The sequence below is a fragment of the Caloenas nicobarica genome, chromosome 2 (assembly GCF_036013445.1).
Source record: "Caloenas nicobarica isolate bCalNic1 chromosome 2, bCalNic1.hap1, whole genome shotgun sequence".
NCBI lineage: Eukaryota > Metazoa > Chordata > Aves > Columbiformes > Columbidae > Caloenas > Caloenas nicobarica.
Window position 1 is genome coordinate 142,647,957 of NC_088246.1, and position 18,144 is coordinate 142,666,100.

At 43.2% G+C, this 18,144-nt stretch overlaps 2 protein-coding genes across 7 annotated transcripts in view; one reads left to right on the plus strand and one right to left on the minus strand.

Moving 5' to 3' along the window:
* The window catches only part of VPS13B (vacuolar protein sorting 13 homolog B), a 459,420-nt gene extending 451,263 nt beyond the window's left edge, over window positions 1–8,157 (plus strand). For all 6 annotated transcript variants that reach the window (XM_065627245.1, XM_065627244.1, XM_065627248.1 and 3 more), the window contains exons 61-62: window positions 279–528; window positions 6,227–8,157. In XM_065627245.1, coding sequence (XP_065483317.1) covers window positions 279–528; window positions 6,227–6,472 — 496 coding nt within the window. In that variant the 3' untranslated portion in view covers window positions 6,473–8,157. The remainder of the gene's footprint in view (window positions 1–278; window positions 529–6,226) is intronic.
* A 2,990-nt stretch (window positions 8,158–11,147) lies between these two features.
* Window positions 11,148–17,419, minus strand: LOC135985490 (cytochrome c oxidase subunit 6C). Its single transcript, XM_065628864.1, has 4 exons — window positions 17,330–17,419; window positions 15,832–15,959; window positions 14,026–14,164; window positions 11,148–11,250 (listed from the first exon to the last, which is right to left on the minus strand). The coding sequence occupies exons 2-3, from the start codon at window positions 15,943–15,945 to the stop codon at window positions 14,045–14,047; spliced, it is 234 nt and encodes a 77-aa protein (XP_065484936.1). The 5' UTR covers window positions 15,946–15,959; window positions 17,330–17,419; the 3' UTR covers window positions 11,148–11,250; window positions 14,026–14,044.
* Window positions 17,420–18,144: the final 725 nt, after the last annotated feature.

An 18,144-nucleotide genomic window follows, 5' to 3' on the forward strand; every position in this document is an offset into this window, starting at 1 on the left:
TTTCACATTTATTCTCTAAATCTTAGGTCTTACATCCTTCAGTAATGGAGATTTGGAATATACTCCCTGGCTTATTTTGTATTTCCTGGCTTATTTTATATTTGTAGGTGATAGCTACAGGCTTAAGTAAAGACATTAGCGATCAAAAGAAGTCCTGGAGGATCCAAAGCATAACACTGACTACTATTTTTTTTTTCTTCCTTGTTTCTTTTTTTCTTCTTTTTCTTTTTTCCTTCTTTTTCTCTCTTTTTTTTTTTTTTTTCCCCTTGATAATGCAGGAAAATGCTGCAGTCTCTAGGAAGGCCAGAGGTCCATATGGCCTTAGACGTCAAGATTGTGAGCGGATCAGGCCAGCAGCATGAAGGCTGCTTGCTGCTCACCTCGGAGGTGCTCTTTGTGGTCAGCATCAGCGAAGACACGCAGCAGCAGGCGTTCCCCGTGACTGAAATCGATTGCCTGGAAGATGATCAGCAAAAAGACCTGCTGAAGGTGCAGCTAAAACAACAGAGAGTACCTTCTGATTTGGAGGTAAAGACTTGAGTATGATTTTCATTTGAAGATAAAGTTACACTGGCGATGATGCTTTTGGCAGCGGGCATGCTCAGCTTTGGGTCGGGAGGCCAGAGGTCCAAGCGCCAAACCAGGGGACCTGCTCTTTTTCACACACCTCAGAGCTGACTGGGTTGCCCTTTGAATGAAAGGGACTTGTCTCCTCTCTTCTGTTATTGATCATGACATTTCATATCTGTGACTGCAATTTTCTGAGGGAAAAAGCAGAGGCAGTGTGGATACTTGGTAGGCACCACCTCTCTTGTGAAGAGGTTCTCATGGCTACATGTGTGTGAGGTCTTTATATTTTGGCAAGTCAGCGTTGCTGCCCGTGCCTACAAAGTCCCAGTGAGAACAGTTCCTTTTATTCTTCTGTGATTTGTGTTTTAACAGTTCGGTGACGCTGATGGATGCTCCTTTCAGCACATTTCTTATCTTGCCACTTCCAGTGCAGTGGTGTTGCTTGGCCGCTAGCTGGGTTTACTTCCTTAGATCTTCCTTCTTCCTCAAATGATGACTTTAAAATGAATCAGTTCTTTTGCTGAGTTTGGATGCACCAAGTGTTTTGCCACTAAGAGCACAAATCCTTCATCTTCATATTGAAAGATTTCTAAGCCATTTGAATATTGAGGTTTTGGATGAATTATCTTTTTTTAATGGTAGAAGAATGTTATATTTTTACACTTTCGGGAAACAATGTTTATTGTATTAAATTCTCAAGTGGAATCATATGAGAGAGCAATTCAAAAACAAACACACATTGCCAGTTGTTCTTTCACAAAAGTGTGTCAGGTAGTTTGTAGGCTGCTATACCAGAAATTTCTCCGTTTCAAATATACAAAAAGAACGTATGTAGAACCCTATGAAGTATGAGGTGTGCCAAAAAGTAGGGGAGGCTTCAGCACCTTCAGTAAAATCCTAGTTTTGATGAAGTTACTGAAGAATTTTGCCACTGATTCCAGCACAGCAAGGACTGACAAGGCTTGGATTTTTTTGTGAAAGCTTTTTTTAGTGCTGAATTCTCTATTTATATGTATTGTCTTTCCGCTAACCTCAGTCTCATAGAATGCTCTTGACTGAAGTTCCTTTCTGTCACCACAAAGCTACATGAGGCATTACTTAAATTTTGATGGAAGTGGGCAAAGCTCAGCTTTTTTATCCCTGAGTGCTGTGTGGTTGCTGGAGGCACATGTCAGACTGAATCCAGACTATCCTGCTCAGTCCAGAGCTACTGTCCTGGAGGACGCAGGGCATTTGATGCACTCAACCCACCCTAACTTTAGCACCAGCCCAGACTTTCTTTACTAGGCTGTAGTGTGATGGCTCTTGTCTTTGTACCTGGTTCTCCAAGGGGTGAGGAGCTGGTGCTCTGGGGGAAGGGCTGCTTGCCCAAAGCTTGCTGCAAAAGGGTGATGAGGCAAAGGGGCTGCCTGTCTGGGAGAAGGGAAGGTGGGGAAGGGAAGGCCAGTTCTAGTCCCCACAGCTGCTGCAGCTGGGAATGTCCGGGGCTCCTGGCACAGCACAACCCTACACGGCATCTGCAGCGTCCAGTGTTCCCGCATATGCGTGCCAGCACGCACAGTAAACATGACCTGCTTTGGAGGTACTGGACCAAATGCAAGGTTGTTTTTCCTGAAGTTCTGGATAGAAATACAGGACTCCTACTCCAGCGGTGTAGCAATGGCAGGAGCTGTAAGCCTTGAGCCACCCAGCCTCAGCACACAAACCTCTTTGCTGATGCAGGCTCTTGAGAATGCAGTGGAAATGTGTGGCAGGATAAAAGTGGTGAAGAGTGCCTGTGCCCCAGGTGCAGCAAAGTCAGCGATGGCAAGACAGCAAAAGCTAAGTGATGCTGTACAGAACAGACCTGGCAAAATATTCAGATGCTGATGCTGAAATTTGTATGAAAATTTAAAGCAATGTGCTATAAGGAGGAGCAGTTGAAAGTAAGGCAAGCAAGAATAAGAAAGTTTAGGGGTTTTTTATGCTAAGGCAGCTGTAATAAAATATTCCCAAACCTTCATAAAGTTTTTCAAATTACCTAGAGTTATGTAATATTCTTTTGTAATTAATGTTATGATCATTTTTGCCTTAGTGGGTTGGGAAATTTCCTTTCTGCAGCTGAGCAGGTCAGTTCTGTGGTGCGTGGGGTGTTGTGTGCAGTGCTGGTGCTGGTGGGAGCCCGGACCCTCCTGCAGCTCCCCCACAAGAGCTCCTAGAAAAACTCATTGAATCGATCAGGACAAATAACCTCAGGAGCAGCAAACTGCGACTTGCAGGTGAGCAGCCTCCGAGCTGCAGACCTACACCCAAACAGAACCACTCCTCGATAGTCACAGTAGGCCATCTTGTTGCACTGAAGATGTCCTCAGCTGAAGCGCAGACGTGTCTGTACATGATAACATTAGTAAAGATGGCCAAAATTTGTTGCTGGAAAAGACCCAGTCAGATCAACCAAAGTATTATGGTGACTTTAGCAAAACAGAGGTAGTTACCAAATGTAAATTATGTCCATTTTTCTTTCTTAATTTAGTCAAAGATCCTAGAAATAATACAACAAATGGAACCATTTGATTTCAACATTCTAAAAATCCAGTTTTTGGTCTTATTGCTCACAGAAATAATTGCCAAAAGTTTTGTTTCAGCTCTGCCCAAAACAGTTTCTCACTTTCTCTCTCCTCAGCTTCTTGGAACAAAACATGAGTTATCCTACAGCTGTAATCACCAGAGATGCTATAGAGCATATTTTGACTCCTTCCGTGATAGGTCTGCCTGATAGCTTGCTCGCCTCCACAATATATAACTTAATCCATCTGGCTAGGAACAGCCTGGATGGATTCTTGAAAACTCTGGAACTGACAACATTGTTATTGAAAAGGAAGCATTAATTGTACTTGGATTATTTTCCAAAGTAATTGAGACAGTGCTTGGTTGCAGACAGACATCAAACTCAAAAGGCCTGCTCTTCCAGCTGCTCTTGGTATAGCTCATAATATCAAGAAGACAGCAAGAAATTGAAGGGCCCTGGAATTTCAGATACTCCCGAATTTCATTGTGATGATGTGCTACATGTGCTACATTGCTGGAGCTGAAAACCAGTCTCTGGATTTTTCAGAGCAGTGAAAAAAAACCCTAAAGAACTGGATCTCCTTAGTCAGCGTGCACAAAGCAGCCCATCAGTGCTACATCCGTGTCTGGACTGCACAACAAAGATGCTGTAGCTGCTGTCGAGTTACAATTGCTAAAGGCTCGTTCTTTATAAGCTGTAATGGGAGGAATTTTAGAAAAATTCTGGAGTTCTTAATGCAGAAGTATGGCCTACTAGCTCCTCTAGCAGGTGCATTAAGCAACCCTTGACTAAGTTTGGATTTATTGAATGATCTGGCTATTAACATTGTAGTTGTTCAAAGTAGAGAGCTAAGGCACTTAGCAACAGTGTTAGGTCCCATTTAGGAAAAAATGTAGAATAGCAGCAATTCTAAGTTTCTGTTGTTGTCTTGACAATAGAAGCTAAACTGAAACTGGCTGGAGAAGCAGATGGTTGCAGGTGAAGCAATCTAGAAGCAAATAGGGTCCTGGTTACTTTGGAAGACCATCCAAGTGCAGTTAATTTTTCCTCCTGAAAAATGATGCTGTATCTGTGGGATACAGCCTGAGGCTGAAGGAAGAGTGGGTTCGCAAGCATGGGGGAGCGGGATGCCAGCACCCTTTCCATTGCCTTTGGTAGCTTGGGTTTTTTGGTCAGTGTGGAGGCAGAACTATAACCCAGCTTCACCTGGGCTTACCACCCTAGAAGTAGAAATCAGGAAAAAATGTGGAGCCACCTACATGCAAGATTTACCCCGTAACTTAAAATCTAGTTTACACAGAAACGCACTGAAGCAGCGCCTTTTAACTGGTAAAATAGACTGACTGCTGAGGTGCTTTTTCTGTGCCACCAGACTGAAGATGTGCTTCAGACACTGTTCTCCACTCTTAGCCGTGGGTCTGCTGCAGCATCCTGCCTTCTGATCTTTCCTCTCCTCTAAGGTCATTCACGGAAACCAGACTCTCCTCTGCCCATTTCATCGTTTCCGCTGTTTCTAGGTGTAGGCTCCAACCTTGAGCTTCTAAGCTTGTTCATGAGTCTGCTTCCTTTAGCATGTTTTGTGGTGGTGATTGAAAACAGGAGCGTTTCTACTTGCTGAGCAGCAAATCCATCTCCAAAGGCACAGTAAAAAAAACTAGAGGAGACTGTTTTGATTTGGATGTTACATCTGTCACGATCTATCAATCATATTAATTCTTTCTTCAAATAAGCAATGGTTTGTTTAAAATGAGCCTTGCAGTCCAGAGATGTGACAAGATATTGATCCTGGATGTTAAACTGAATCAATGGCACTGTTCGAAAATATCACATCTAGTGAGGCATGTGTAAAACTGGCTGAAAGACAGTGAGAAGACCGCAGTCTTTGAATCCTTAGCATGACATCCAACAAAGAAGGACATTTTAAACCCTACAGAAACGAAACTGGTCAGCAGTTCCCCAAGTGTAAATAAGGAAACATCAAAGCCTAGCCCTGGGATAGCTTCTGCCTTTTTGTTTGTTGTCATATTTTGGAAATAACTTCTATTCTGAATGACTTTGCTAGTGATACCACTGTAGCATCCATGGTGGTATTTCTGAAATACATTTTGTTGAAATGATGCAACTAGCTGGATGCCTACTTGCATGCTTTCCCTTCTCAAGCTACCCACAGTCATCTTCAATTTCTTCTTCAAAAAAAATGGCACAACAGATAGAACTTCCAAAGCCAGGCTTGCCCGTGGCTTTTAATCTAATACTATATTTGGTTGGAACCATATGGTAGATTCCACCCTTCTGGTGACAGTATTTGTTTTACTGTATTTTTTCCACCAGAGGTAGGTAAGTTGCGTCCCTCTTGCTAGAGCCTTGAACCTCTACATATCTCAGCTGGCACAAAGAGATTTCTTCAGAGGAATCCTTCCAGCTCATGGTGGTGAAAAAGGCAGTTTGCCCAGACACCTTAATATTTCTTCTCCAGAAACAACATGCCCAAACCTTTAGTAAAAGCCTGTTGTTTAAAAAAAAAATGCAACTGTGTGGGTCCTCTGACCCAGAATGGCTTTTTTGGTTACCAGAAGCAGATGAATATATCCCCTCATAGAACATTCACTTGCAAGGTAGCATCTAGTCTTTTTTTTTTTTTTTAATGAAGTTAGAAACTTAACTGCCCAGATATAGCTATGGGCTGTCTTCAATTGTACTCCGTGAGAAAAAGGTTTTGCTAATTAGAATTGCTCTGTGATAAGCACTGCCGAGAGCTACTGGCATTTTCTGAAAGGTGTTCAGACGCTTTTCCTGTCTACAAAGAGTTGATCTGTTTTAAAGATCTACTCTTGGGCAAGGTGTCCATCCCGGAGATTCTCAAGACGCTGCTTAAATTTTCTGTGGCAGCATTAGAGCTTCTCAGAAGTGGCCAAAACAGCAAAGGAGAGGACTAATCCACCAAGCTCTAAACTATGGGAGAACTCTGCCGATTAAAGCATCCATTAAAGTGTTTTATAAAGATTCCAGGGAGGAAGATTTTTAACTGCAGAAAATAATGTGGAAGTTATTGTCCTAAGTTCATTACTGTCAGTTACTCAGTAACTGTTTTATCTTATCTGATTCCAGGCAGATGGAGCGAGAGAGAGACTATCAGAACAACAGTACAACCGCCTCGTGGAGTACGTCACAAAGACATCTTACCACCTCAGTCCCAGCACCGCGACCGTGCCAGCGCTGCAAACTGTGCCTACTGAACACCTTCCAACTATAACAAAAACATATCAATATGTAGTTGATCCAAATTTTGCCCAAGTATTCATTAGCAAGTTCACCATGGTGAAAAATAAAGCCCTGAGGAAAGGATTTAATTAATAATTACCTGTGGTGAGTATAGTAATACTTTACCATTTTGAAAGTAACGCTTTCTCTGCTGTAACTGACATCAAGTAGAGATGCATATAATTTTGGAGGAGGTAGGAGATGATAACAACGTTAAGCCTAATAGCTTTTCTTATCTTGACAACATTCCTGCTCCCTAGCCAAAGTACTAGTGTGCTGGAAGGAAAGTGTTCCAGCAAACAAATAAAGCGGAAAGGATTATAGATCAATCAAAATCCTTTTTCAGTAACCAAAAAATAGAGAATAAGGAAAAACTGCATGCATAGAGACATTTTTGCCACACACACAAAATGTGTATCAATACCTACTACATCCTATTTTAGGGTCTGCCAGTTTCTGTTATAAACCAGGTTTATAACTCAGCTGTAAAAACTTGCTTAAGGCTGAGCCTTCCCCCCACACACACACACACTTCCCCCAACATGTGCATCCTGAGGCAAAACATTTTCCCCCACTAAATCTGAAAAACCCAGTGTGGCTGGTTTAAGTTACTAGTGACAGCTGGGTTTTAGCACCACTTTAACCTTAAAATACCTTCCTTTATTTGACTGAAGTTTTGCAGGACATTAGTCCCTAGTGCCTTTGTGTGGTTTGGAGAACAAAACATGAACTACAACATGAATTTTTAAAACTAACTGTGTACAGAAACTTTATCCACCATCAAATTTTCAGAAGGACTTTGAGTATGTATATGGCATTGTGCATTTTCTGGTCGCCAGTAACATGCAGTTCAAAAATTTCAGAAATAGACTTTGAGCTTATAAATTTCTGGTAGATTTTAAGGAGACTAAAGTGCTACAGTTGTGCAGGTACTAAGTGTCACCTTGTTGGGTCTTGCTTACTTCTGATCTGCCACCAATACCTAGTACCTGCTCACTTAGGCCCTAATTAATTTTATGTTTATCGTTTTTGAACAGATAAACCCAAGGATATTTAGAAATGTGACCTTTCGAGTATGTTTGTACTAAGCAAAGGGAGAAATTTTTTTTTCAACTTCATCGAAAAATACAGACCCACAGGCTCCAACAACTTCAATAGTAAATGGTGCCATCATGATACACTTATGAACATGATGTTAAACACATCAAGACAAATGAGCGAAGTGTCTTATTTTTCAGCTGTTTTACAGTTTCTAGTAGACAAGAAATCACTGTCTCTGGGTACAGTCAGATAACTTTATAAACCAAGCCTGGCTATGGCAGTTTTATTTTAAAAAACAACAGCTTACATGGTCGTCAACTATGTGTGTTACTTTTCCCTCCTTTCCTATGTACTTACGGATGTGAGTTTTGTGTGGGGATTCCTGAACGTGGCCAGAATTGGAAAACAAGAACTGGAATAAAATCTGATCATTAGGAGCAGATAAATATGCTTTATAGCAAAAAATTTCTATGCATACTCGATATGACCAAATGCATAGCAAATAAGAATGTGGTAACTGCACTGTTTTTCTTGTGAGTTCTGTTTTGTTAAAAGGTATTTCTAAAAGCTGTGTCTTTTGTGTACTAAAAAACCAGAAGTCTGGAATCTGAATTGTCCTTTCCTGAATGTGAAATAAGCCCATCCATTATCAACATTTCATACAGTGATTTAATAATTTAGTCATTCTTTAACACTATTTTTTAAATGTATATGTATATATACATACATGTGCTTCATTCCTGAATATTTTATGAAAATAGTTTAATACTTCTAATTTTGCATATTGGTGGATAAATTGTAATATAATGAGATTATTTAAAGATAATAAAGCTATTCCTGTATTACTTGTTTTCATGAGCTATTTCGTCATTCAGTTACAAGGGAATGAACAGGTCACTGTGTAGAACAAGACTGACTTTCATGCTTCATGTAGACCCCATCAGATTCCAGTAGGTCACTGGACTTTGTCATGTACCAGAAAATGCAAGACCATGACAATACTTTGGAAGTAAAAACTGATTATTAGCTTGCCAAAAAAAGTGCTGAAAAGCTCTATGCTTTTGGGACTGAATCAAAACAGCGCTGTAGTCACCATTTGAATTAGATTTATCTGCTCATTATTTATGTAGTACACAAACCAGCCAAGAGGGTGCAAACACACCTGTACAAAATGAGGGAAGGCAGCAGATCAATTTCTTAAAGTTTGTAGATTGCAGCCATTGTTTAAGATACATTTGAGTTTTCCCTGAATTATATTCTCCTGGAATAAACACTTGCTTAAATTACACTCTTCTTCAGTGAATTAAGCCTGCCATCTTTACTGCATTAGGCAGGTTCTTTCTCCCCCTTCTGACCACATGTAAGGAAATGTGTGGAGACGGCATATAAATCAGCTTCTCCTACATATGAGCTGTGTGAACTATGAAAACAAAGTTGTCCAAAGAGCAGCTGCCTGTACTTAGCTGCTAAAGCACTCCAATGTGTACTCTTAAAACATGCCTACTCTCATCATGCTCTTTAGACCTGGAGAGCTCACAACTTCAAATCTATCTTTTTAGTTTGCTTCCAGAACTATCAATCATTCCTCAAACACTTGAGAATAAAGTAAGCCAGCCAAAAAATCTGAAGGCATGGCCAGGCTTATACATGGCAAAACCTTTCCCAAAGTAGTTTAGGTTAACCAATTCTGGTTTACATATTATTTCATACATAAATATAGCAAAAACCTTTAGGAACAGTTGCGAATGGTCTCAGAGCAGACAAGCTTGTTTTTTCATATCTGCATCTCCTAGAAACAACATGGCAGACCCAGGAACAAGCAGCTGATGAGGGGCTAACACAGCTCTTCTTGTGCTGTGCTAAACCCCATTCCGAACTGTTTGTCAGACAGCATTAGCTGAACTCTTGCTGGCAAAGGCAAAAAAAAAAGAAAGAAGGGGGGAAAAAAAATTTTTAAAAAAAGGCAAAATTGGTGGATTGGGGCTGATTTCAGACTCCACCTTCCCTTCTCCCTGCTCCAGAGGAAAGGAGCTCTGGGTTGGGTGGCACTGCCTGCTGAAAGGAAGCACTTTGCAGCCTCTGTGAAACCATGATATACACAGAAAGCAATAATCACCTAGAGACTCCCAAAGCACAGACACAGCAGTTAGAGCTCACCTTTCTTTGTTGACACTGAATACACGTAGCAAGAGAAATCTTAGCTCTCTGACCATACAGCAGAGCTCAATCTTCAGTCACAAAACTTTCATTTCTTTAAATCACTGCACAGTAAGTGAAAGAACACAGACTACAAAAATAACTGCTGCTGGCTTTAATAGTTTAGAAGAAACTTAGAATTTAAAAGTAAATTAATTCATAGCAACTGGGATAGAACTGCAAGGAGAGTCAGGCCTCTTATCCTGCACACCTGGCAGTAGCAAGTTGCTTTGCCCGGCAGCTGTCAGTATGACTGAAGACCCCTGGCTAGTGAAACCTGCAGACATGCCTGAGAAAATGTTAGTCAGTACTTAATGGCATACAGTGTTTATACTGTACACTGGGAAGATAAATGGGTATCATTTGCTGTTGTTAAGCTTTGGTTTACATTTATAAGAGCAGGGATATTTTGATTACTAGATGGTTTCCCCTCCACCACTAAAGTCAAATTCTTTCTTTGCTTAAAGGAAGCACTGCCTGTATGGAGAGTTTAAAGAAAATCCCATGTTGTTCTGTAATACTGCTCCAGATCAAATACGTTACTTACGTGCTTTCGTCAGTCCAAATGTTGCTCACGGATACCTATTAAGTGTTAAGTAGTTAATGAGCCACTTACAAAATAATAAGTTACTCCAGACAGGATTTGAAGTGAAGATCTGAAAATACAACACAAATGGCTTAATTTGTCCTGCTGCTCCCCAGAAGCCCTCCCTCCTTGCACACCGTCAGCTGTGACTCCTTCACAGCACCCACAGCCAGCAGCTGCAGCCCCAGTGCCCACCTCAGCAACAGGCCCTGCACAAAGGCTCTTCCCAATGGTGGCAGAAAGACAGAGCATCAGGACTGCACGGGATATAACAGAGGTCAGAACTATGCTTAGCTGACTCCTTCCAGACGATATTAAAAAGGACATAATACAATGTCTAGAAGCAGGGTGCAAAGACTTTCATTACCCCGGTATCCTAAAATAAGTATCTCTTATTTACCCTGCTTTTACCCTCATTCCCCTTGCACATCCAATACACGTGATCATACCTGCAGTTTAGAGTCACTGTCCAACTTGAGTTACACACCATGCACAGAGTGGGTATTTGCGTAGTTTATAAGTAAGCCTTGATGTAACAGCTTCCTGCTGTAAGGAAGGCAATACCATGATGGCAGCAGAAAAAGATGAAGAAGGTTGGCTCAGATATTTCCAAATTTCTCTCCAAATTCTTTCAGCCCAAGGTCAGTTCACCTTCTGAAGCCAGAGGTAACACAGACCCTTCCAGAAATGCAGCCTCTCCCTTCCTTTAACAACTATCCTCTCACATATTCCCATCAGCAGCAAAGACAACCGAGCTGTGACTGCTTAGGGATACACTTTGTTATCAAATGTGGAATTTGGCCAAAACAAAGCTGCAAATAATTCCTGGGGGGAAAGAAAACTAGAGTTATTCATCTTGAACAATTTATGAAGACTTTCCACCGCTCTTCCCAGCATCTGAGCATTTAAAGCATTTCGACATTAAAGAAGACAACTAAGCGCCACTGGCATGTATTTGATTTATTGAGTTACATTAGCGTGTATTACACTTCACAATTCAGTGAACAAATACGGTTCGGTCATCAAGTCTCCTTAGACTGAAGGGGATCTGCAAGACAAAAAAAAATTATTAAGTTATGCTGGACAAACTTCATGCTCTAAGTAAACATATTAGTATGCATGAATGCAAAGCTGCAGAGAGCAATGTTTATGTGGTGGTTTAGTCCAGAGGAATTCCCCCTGTTATTTCCTGATGGTTTAAGACTCACACACCCTTCATGTGGCAAACAGAAGTGAAACATGGAACAAATCAAGAGCTGGGACAATACTGCACAGCACGTCAGATTCACTATACATGCTGCACTGAGAACTGAATCAGTCTTGCTCAGGGCCTGAAAGAGAAAGGAATGCAGCTTTCAGATCAGAGCCAGAGAGGAAACAAGTTGTGTCAGCAACCTACCAAGGAAGGAAGAAAACCAAATCCAAATTGCTTCTCTTTACACTGAACAAAATCCCAGACCAGCTGTGCTCCATGACAAGAGTCATACAAGTGGTTAGCACCAAACTCTTAGCTCGCCTCTTTGCTCTATCGATCACTGAGCACACTGTACACTACAGGTGGGACACTCCTCACATTTATACTTGCACTTGTTTCTATTAGCACTGTCACCACACACAGTCCGTGCCAAGTAAATGCAACCGTGTAAATTCACACGAAGGTACCAAGTTGCCCACGTGGCGAGCAGGAACATACTCGGTGCGGAGTGCCAGGCTAACAAACACCTCACCTCAGGGGTTCTCCCTGCCTACCCTACCCCTTCCTCAGTGTCGGGGCTAAGTACGGATTCCCAAGTGAGTACTTAGTGAGGTGAAACCGCTGTTACTTACTGCCACACACAGAATATATTCCAACAAAATGGGAGATGTAGAGCATGCGTGACCACTGTACTCTTTAAAAAAGCATCAAATTCAACCTCCATCCAACTTCCATAGCTAAAACTAAGGCAAATGAAAATGGTTTCCATCTGTTCTGTGTACTTGTCTCTCTCAGTCTTATTAGAACATTTGAAACACTGGCGTTGTTTTCCTCTTCTTCTCTTTATGTATTCATGTGCAGGCACAAACCAAACTTACTTCTACTATGAAGGAGTGAAAAATATCAGTTCTTATATAATTAGGCTAAGGAATAAGAAGCATCAGCATTCAAACAAAATCACACAAAGATTTGTCTTTCACATTTTCTTTTGAGCTGGTGTAATTCAGGAATGGAAGAAATGTTTAGGAAACATTTCATTTTAACAGGTGCATACAATGTGCAACTCTTTTTTTAAGCTGCCAATGGGAACATAAGCTAAGAGTGGTGCTCTCTATTTGCACTGAAAAAAGTCCTGCTCATGATTCCAATTAAATATTCAACATGCATCCTTGTTGACAGTGTTTGTTTCAAATGATTTTACCACCAGATGGCCTTTCAGAATACTCTGATGAAAGCCACCTGACTGAAGAATGCAATTCCAGTGTCTAAGTTTATTAGTGCCTATATATTAGCAGTAGGACTGCTCCAGAGGCAGAATCACCAAGATTAAAACCAGGTAAATTTATCATTTCATTACTTATCTTTGTTGCAGTCATAGCTAAAGAACAGAAGTTTCGCCCTCTCGCCAAAAAAAAAAAAAAAAAAAAAAAAAAAAGAAGGGGGGGGACTGCCACATTTTTTTTCCTTTTAAAATCTGTTAGAAGAGCTGGAGCTCTGTTTTTCTCATGTAATTGTGTGATGCAGAAACCAGATAGTTGTAGATTGTCACACAACTGAATCTAGTATTAACAGTGTTAAGTACAAATGTTTTATTCAATCTTGCTGCTTTAAGCAAACAGGCTGAGAAAAATCCAGCTGGCCAGGGTAATTAGAGCCATGGATTATCACATAATGATCAAAATATGAAAACATTCCAAAAGAATGAAAAAGCTATCGTTCTAGATTAGATTGAAGTCATTTTAAGAGAAGCAGAGAACTCAATGTAAGAAATCTGGATGAAGAAAGGGGGAGGAACTCTTTATTGAGTTGTCACGTCATGAGCTTGTGCAGTTTAGTGAGTGTGCTTATTAATAACTATGGCAAGTTTGAAATCAAGACCCTTTTTTTCCTGGTACTATGACAACAAGTAAGGGAGAACTAAGTTTGGTAGTTTTCAAACAAAAGGCAGTGTTAAGTGCTAGGAAAACAGTATTGTGAACAAAGTTCTATTCAAGCTTAATTCAGTACGGCAAAAATGTGAATATTAGCACACAGAGCTGTGTATGCCATTGCGATTTTACATATAGGTATATATATATATGTATGTATTTGAATATATTTCCGCTCATGACTAGTTATCTTCCCCTCTCACCAACTTCAAAAGACAAGAGGATCTGTGGAACCTGCCTCTGTCTCTTACATTAAGATGCATGATAGTGAAACAGCCCATCCATGGCCTCATTCACCATACCACCACAAGCAGGTAATGAGTAGATACAGACGGCCCAAACCTGAGCAGCTCAAGATGTGGCATCATCAACATAACAGTGATACCAGGCAAATCTCAAGGTCTTATACATGAGCTTTGTCTCCTCTCCACAGCCACGTGAGGAGGGAAAGGCCTGGCATCACGCTGTGCGAGTCTCCTGTATCACACCAGTTAAATTACCCAAAAGGTATTCTGGAGCTTTCTATTCTGCCCTTACTCCTCACCGCCCTCTTCACATTTTTATCACCCGGAGGTCTCTCAAGTGCAATTTGTATCTTTTTTCTCTGGGAGCACCTTTCTGTTGGATGAAAAATGAAGAACCTCCAAATAGAAGCACAATGTTTCACTGGAACAATCTATAATGCAGAGTAGCTTATTACCTGTAAATGCAGGTTACCATCATTTGGGCGGCGCAGACTCAAACACACCAGCTCTTCTCATAGCTTCAAAGTCCTTCATGGGATCATAGTTTTTATAGAACTCCGCATAAGCTCGTTTTCTGGGCTCAGCAACTCCAAACTGGAATGCAACACATTGAAAATTAAAGCTTGCAAAGCTTTATGAACATTTTTTTTCTATTAGTGCTATGATTTGTATCAGTGGGTATCAGCCTAAAAAGCCTTTACCTCAAATTAGTAAAATATTACTTTGTTCACGTTCAAATCCACAGTTCAGGCTACCTGGTCATTGGTCGGGAAAACAAATGTCTGAAGTGAAACCTCAAAAAGAAAGTCCATTACAAGACAGCACATTACACTGTTCAGATCCAGAAACACTCCACCTCTATTGACACGCACAGGTCCAATGCCCTCCCCTGCTCATAGTTTTATATGGGAAACGTGCCATTATGGCAAGTTTTGTGCCCATGGGCAGCTGCAAAACTGTAACTCCAGATAAACCAGCATCCTAAAACGGTGTCTTACATTTGAACTACACCGTACGTCAACTACACAAGTCTGATAAAATTTTACAAGACTGCCAAGCCAATCTTACAGCTCACCAACACAAAAAGACACAATCCTGACCCCTTGGATACTCATGCACCTGAAGCACAAGGATATGCTCAAAAAGACCCCAAAAATGTGAAGGAAAGTCCAAGGTGTTTGTCCAACAGTATCTAACATGTAATGAAGTCAATCACTACTGAGATCCATGTTACTTGTTCTAAATATGGTCTGCTGCCTTACTAGTGTATTAATGTGAGGGTGCCAAATCCGGTATAAAACCACAGACTATTAAGAAAAAATACATCGCAAGTCTGACCACAAACAAGCTTGCCTACCTCTTAACAGACGTGTTAAGTAGATGTTGAGCTTCAACTGTGCAAGCTCATTGTTTCTGACAGACATTTGTTGATCTCTGAGAAGTTTAAGTCGACTGTGATATTTTGGTGATTAACAACCTGAAATTAACTTAATTTCTAGTCACTTTTATCAGTAACTTCCCAAGTACTTAAACACTGCAAATAGTATTCAAATGAGTCCAATGGGCAAACCAAGACCCAGTTCTTCCACAGTAACTCAAATTGTGTCGCTCGCTCTATGTCTGAGATCCAAGAATTATTTAGTAAAACCACTCAAGAACAATTACCACTCTTATCTTTGTCAGAAATCTCTCAAGGACCACAAAAAACAAGCTCCAACCTGTAAGTGGCTTGTTTGGGGTTTTTTTTGTTATTCTGGGGTTCTTGTTTGGTTGGTGTTTGTTTTTTTAATGTAACACTCCATTTCCACATGCAACTTCAAAAGAAAGGACAAGAGGACCATACTAGCCTTCCCCACACTGATACCTTCAGTGTGAGGGATAGTTTTTTCAAATTGTTTATGAGCAGGTTTTCTAAAATAAGACTTTGACAACTCTCTCGAGTCTCAGATACCATGACAGAGAGAGACACAGACTATCTCGAGTTAAGGGGCAGCAATCGTGCGAATGATCCAGAATAGTCTCAGACTTGATTGTCGCGAATTGTGTGATCTTGATCACACAGCTTAAAACATCAGGTTATTCATATAATTTCTTCAAATGAAGATCAGGAAGATTTATTTATGTTCTGGAAATATGCTTACAAAAATACATTACTAAAGCTTTCTGATGAACAGCTCAAACAAATCTCAACAAAAAAATATTATGAATTCTTAAAACACTCTAATGAGTCCAGTTAATAATTGAATGACTACAGATCTTACCTTGTATAAAGCCGCACATCCCACAGACACAAAAAATGCCCCAAATAGGTGAAACTTCATCCGCCTGGCCAAAAGGCGGCGCATTTGTGGCTTAGGCAACAGTGCAGACGACATGGTGATTATGTTTCCTGAAAGAAAAAAAAAAGAAGAGAACTGTGGGACAAGAAGCTCTACTTAAATAATTTTGTGTAACTCTACTCTAGAAAGATTGTGCTAGAGAGAGTGCAGAGGAGGACAACGAAGCTGGTGAGGGGTCTGGAGCACAAGTCTGATGAGGAGCAGCTGAGGGAACTGGGGCTGTTCACCCTGGAGAAAAGGAGGCTGAGGGGAGACCTTATCGCTGTCTACAACTACCTGAAAGGAGGTTGTAGCATGGAGGGGGTTGGTCTCTTCTCCCAGGTAACAAGTGATGGGATTAGAGGAAATGGTCTCAAGTTGCGCCAGGGAAGGTTCAGATTGGACATTAGGAAAAATTTCTTCATGGAAAGTGTTGTGAGGCACTGGACCAGGCTGCCCAGGGAGGTGGTGGAGTCACCATCCCTGGAAGTGTTTAAAAAGTGTTTAGATGAGGTTCTTAGGGACATGGTTTAGTGCTAGAGGTAAGTTAGGTTATGGCTGGACTCGATGATCCTGAGGGTCTCCTCCAACCGGAATGATTCTATGATTCTATAATCATCTTCACAAGATAAGAAACAGCGCTCCTGAGTTTTCAATGAGAATGCTTAAGGGACAACATTCAAGGACAACCTAGTTATGACATAAACGTAACTAAGTTTTCATACTCCTTACATCCAGTACTCAAGAAATGAAGACTGACCTTCACTGTTTACCCTGAATCCTCCCCTCCCTGCACCATCTACCATTTCAGGCCTGCTGTCCTGGTTTTCACATCGGGAGCCATTCAGAACATTGATCACATTTTATTCATTTCTAAGCAAAAGGCACATGCCTCTTGAACTAGTTTGAGTTTTTTTAATAACTGCAAATCCTATTGTATTAAGTGATTTTTTTTTTTTTCTATTCGGTAAGATTTTACTAAACGCCTGCCAGGCCTGAAGCGGGCAGCTCTCTCCAGAGCCAAGCCGAGGCTTCACGGCGCAGGGGCGGCCGGAGCCCGCGGTGCTGCCCGGGCCGCCTGCGGGGCCGCTGAGCGGGCACAGCCCGGGAGCGCCGGCCCCGCTGTCCCCGCTGCTGCCGCGGCCACGCACAGTCCCCGCTCAGGAGGAACCCCGGCAAACAGGCCCCTCTCCGGCCCCGCCGCCGCAGCCGGGCTGAGACAGACCCCGCAGCGGCCCCCCCTCACAGCCGGCGCTCCGGCCCTCGCCGCCCCCCCGCAGCGCGGCCGCCGCCGCAGGGCCCGTCCCCGCCACCCTCAGGGACGCGCAGAGGTCACGGCACTGCCGCGGCGGGCCGCGGGGCCGCAGCCGAGGGCGGCGGGCGGGCGAGGGGCGGAGAGGGGACCCGGCGGCGGGAGGAGGGGGCGCGGGAGCGGCCTCACCTCAGCGCGGACCCTCCAACGTCCTTCCCCGCCGCCGGCCGGGCGCCCTCTGCGGCCCCGCTACCCCGCATGCGCCGGAGGCCGTGGCTTCGCTACGGCGAGCGGCTGGGCTCAATCCCGGCGATGCGCGCACGGCCGGGCCGGGGCCCGGGCCCGTGCGGTGGGAGGAGGGCGATCGGCCTCGCCGTTGCTGAGCAGGAGTCAAAGGCGGGGGGCGTGTCGCCCACTGAATGGCGCCCAGGGCGGCAGTGCCGCGCCGAGGGGCTGGGTGAGGGCCCTTCCCTCGCCTCAGGCTTCCTGGGCACTGAAGCCCCTCGGCGGGCGCAGCGAGCACGGTGCGGGCCGGCCTGCCCGCCGCTCAGCCGCCGGGTCTGTCCCCGCTGCGGGCGCGGGCTGCACCGGGAGCTGGGGCGCGGCGGGGAGCACCCTCAGCGGAGCTGCCGGGCCGGGCCGGGCCGGGCCGCCGCCCCTGCAGCAGCCCAGAGCCCGGGCAGCGCTGCGTGCCCACGGCCCATCGCCCCGACAGACGGCGGCCCCTGCCCTGCCCGCACCCCGCAGCGGCGCTTCCAGCTCTCGAGAGTGGCCGTTGAACGGCCGCAACACCAGAATACATGAAATACCAGTACAGAGTTTGCTAAGAGTGATTGGCCAAGCCTAGAAACAAACAAGCAATCTGTAATCCTTTCTAGATATGCCTTGGCCAGTTTTTGTACCTTTCCTGGAGATGAGGCACATGCATGCTTTGCCCGTGGTTTCCCCCTGATCACCACCTGTGGTATTGTTGTTATTCCTGGGGAGTCTCTCTGGGATTTACA

Coding starts and splice junctions, on each gene's coding strand:
- LOC135985490 (XM_065628864.1), bottom strand. CDS start 15,945: ATGTCGTCTGCACTGTTGCCTAAGCCACAAATGCGCCGCCTTTTGGCC. Junction 14,165..15,831: donor GATGTGCGGCTTTATACAAG/GTAAGATCTGTA, acceptor GTTGCATTCCAG/TTTGGAGTTGCTGAGCCCAG.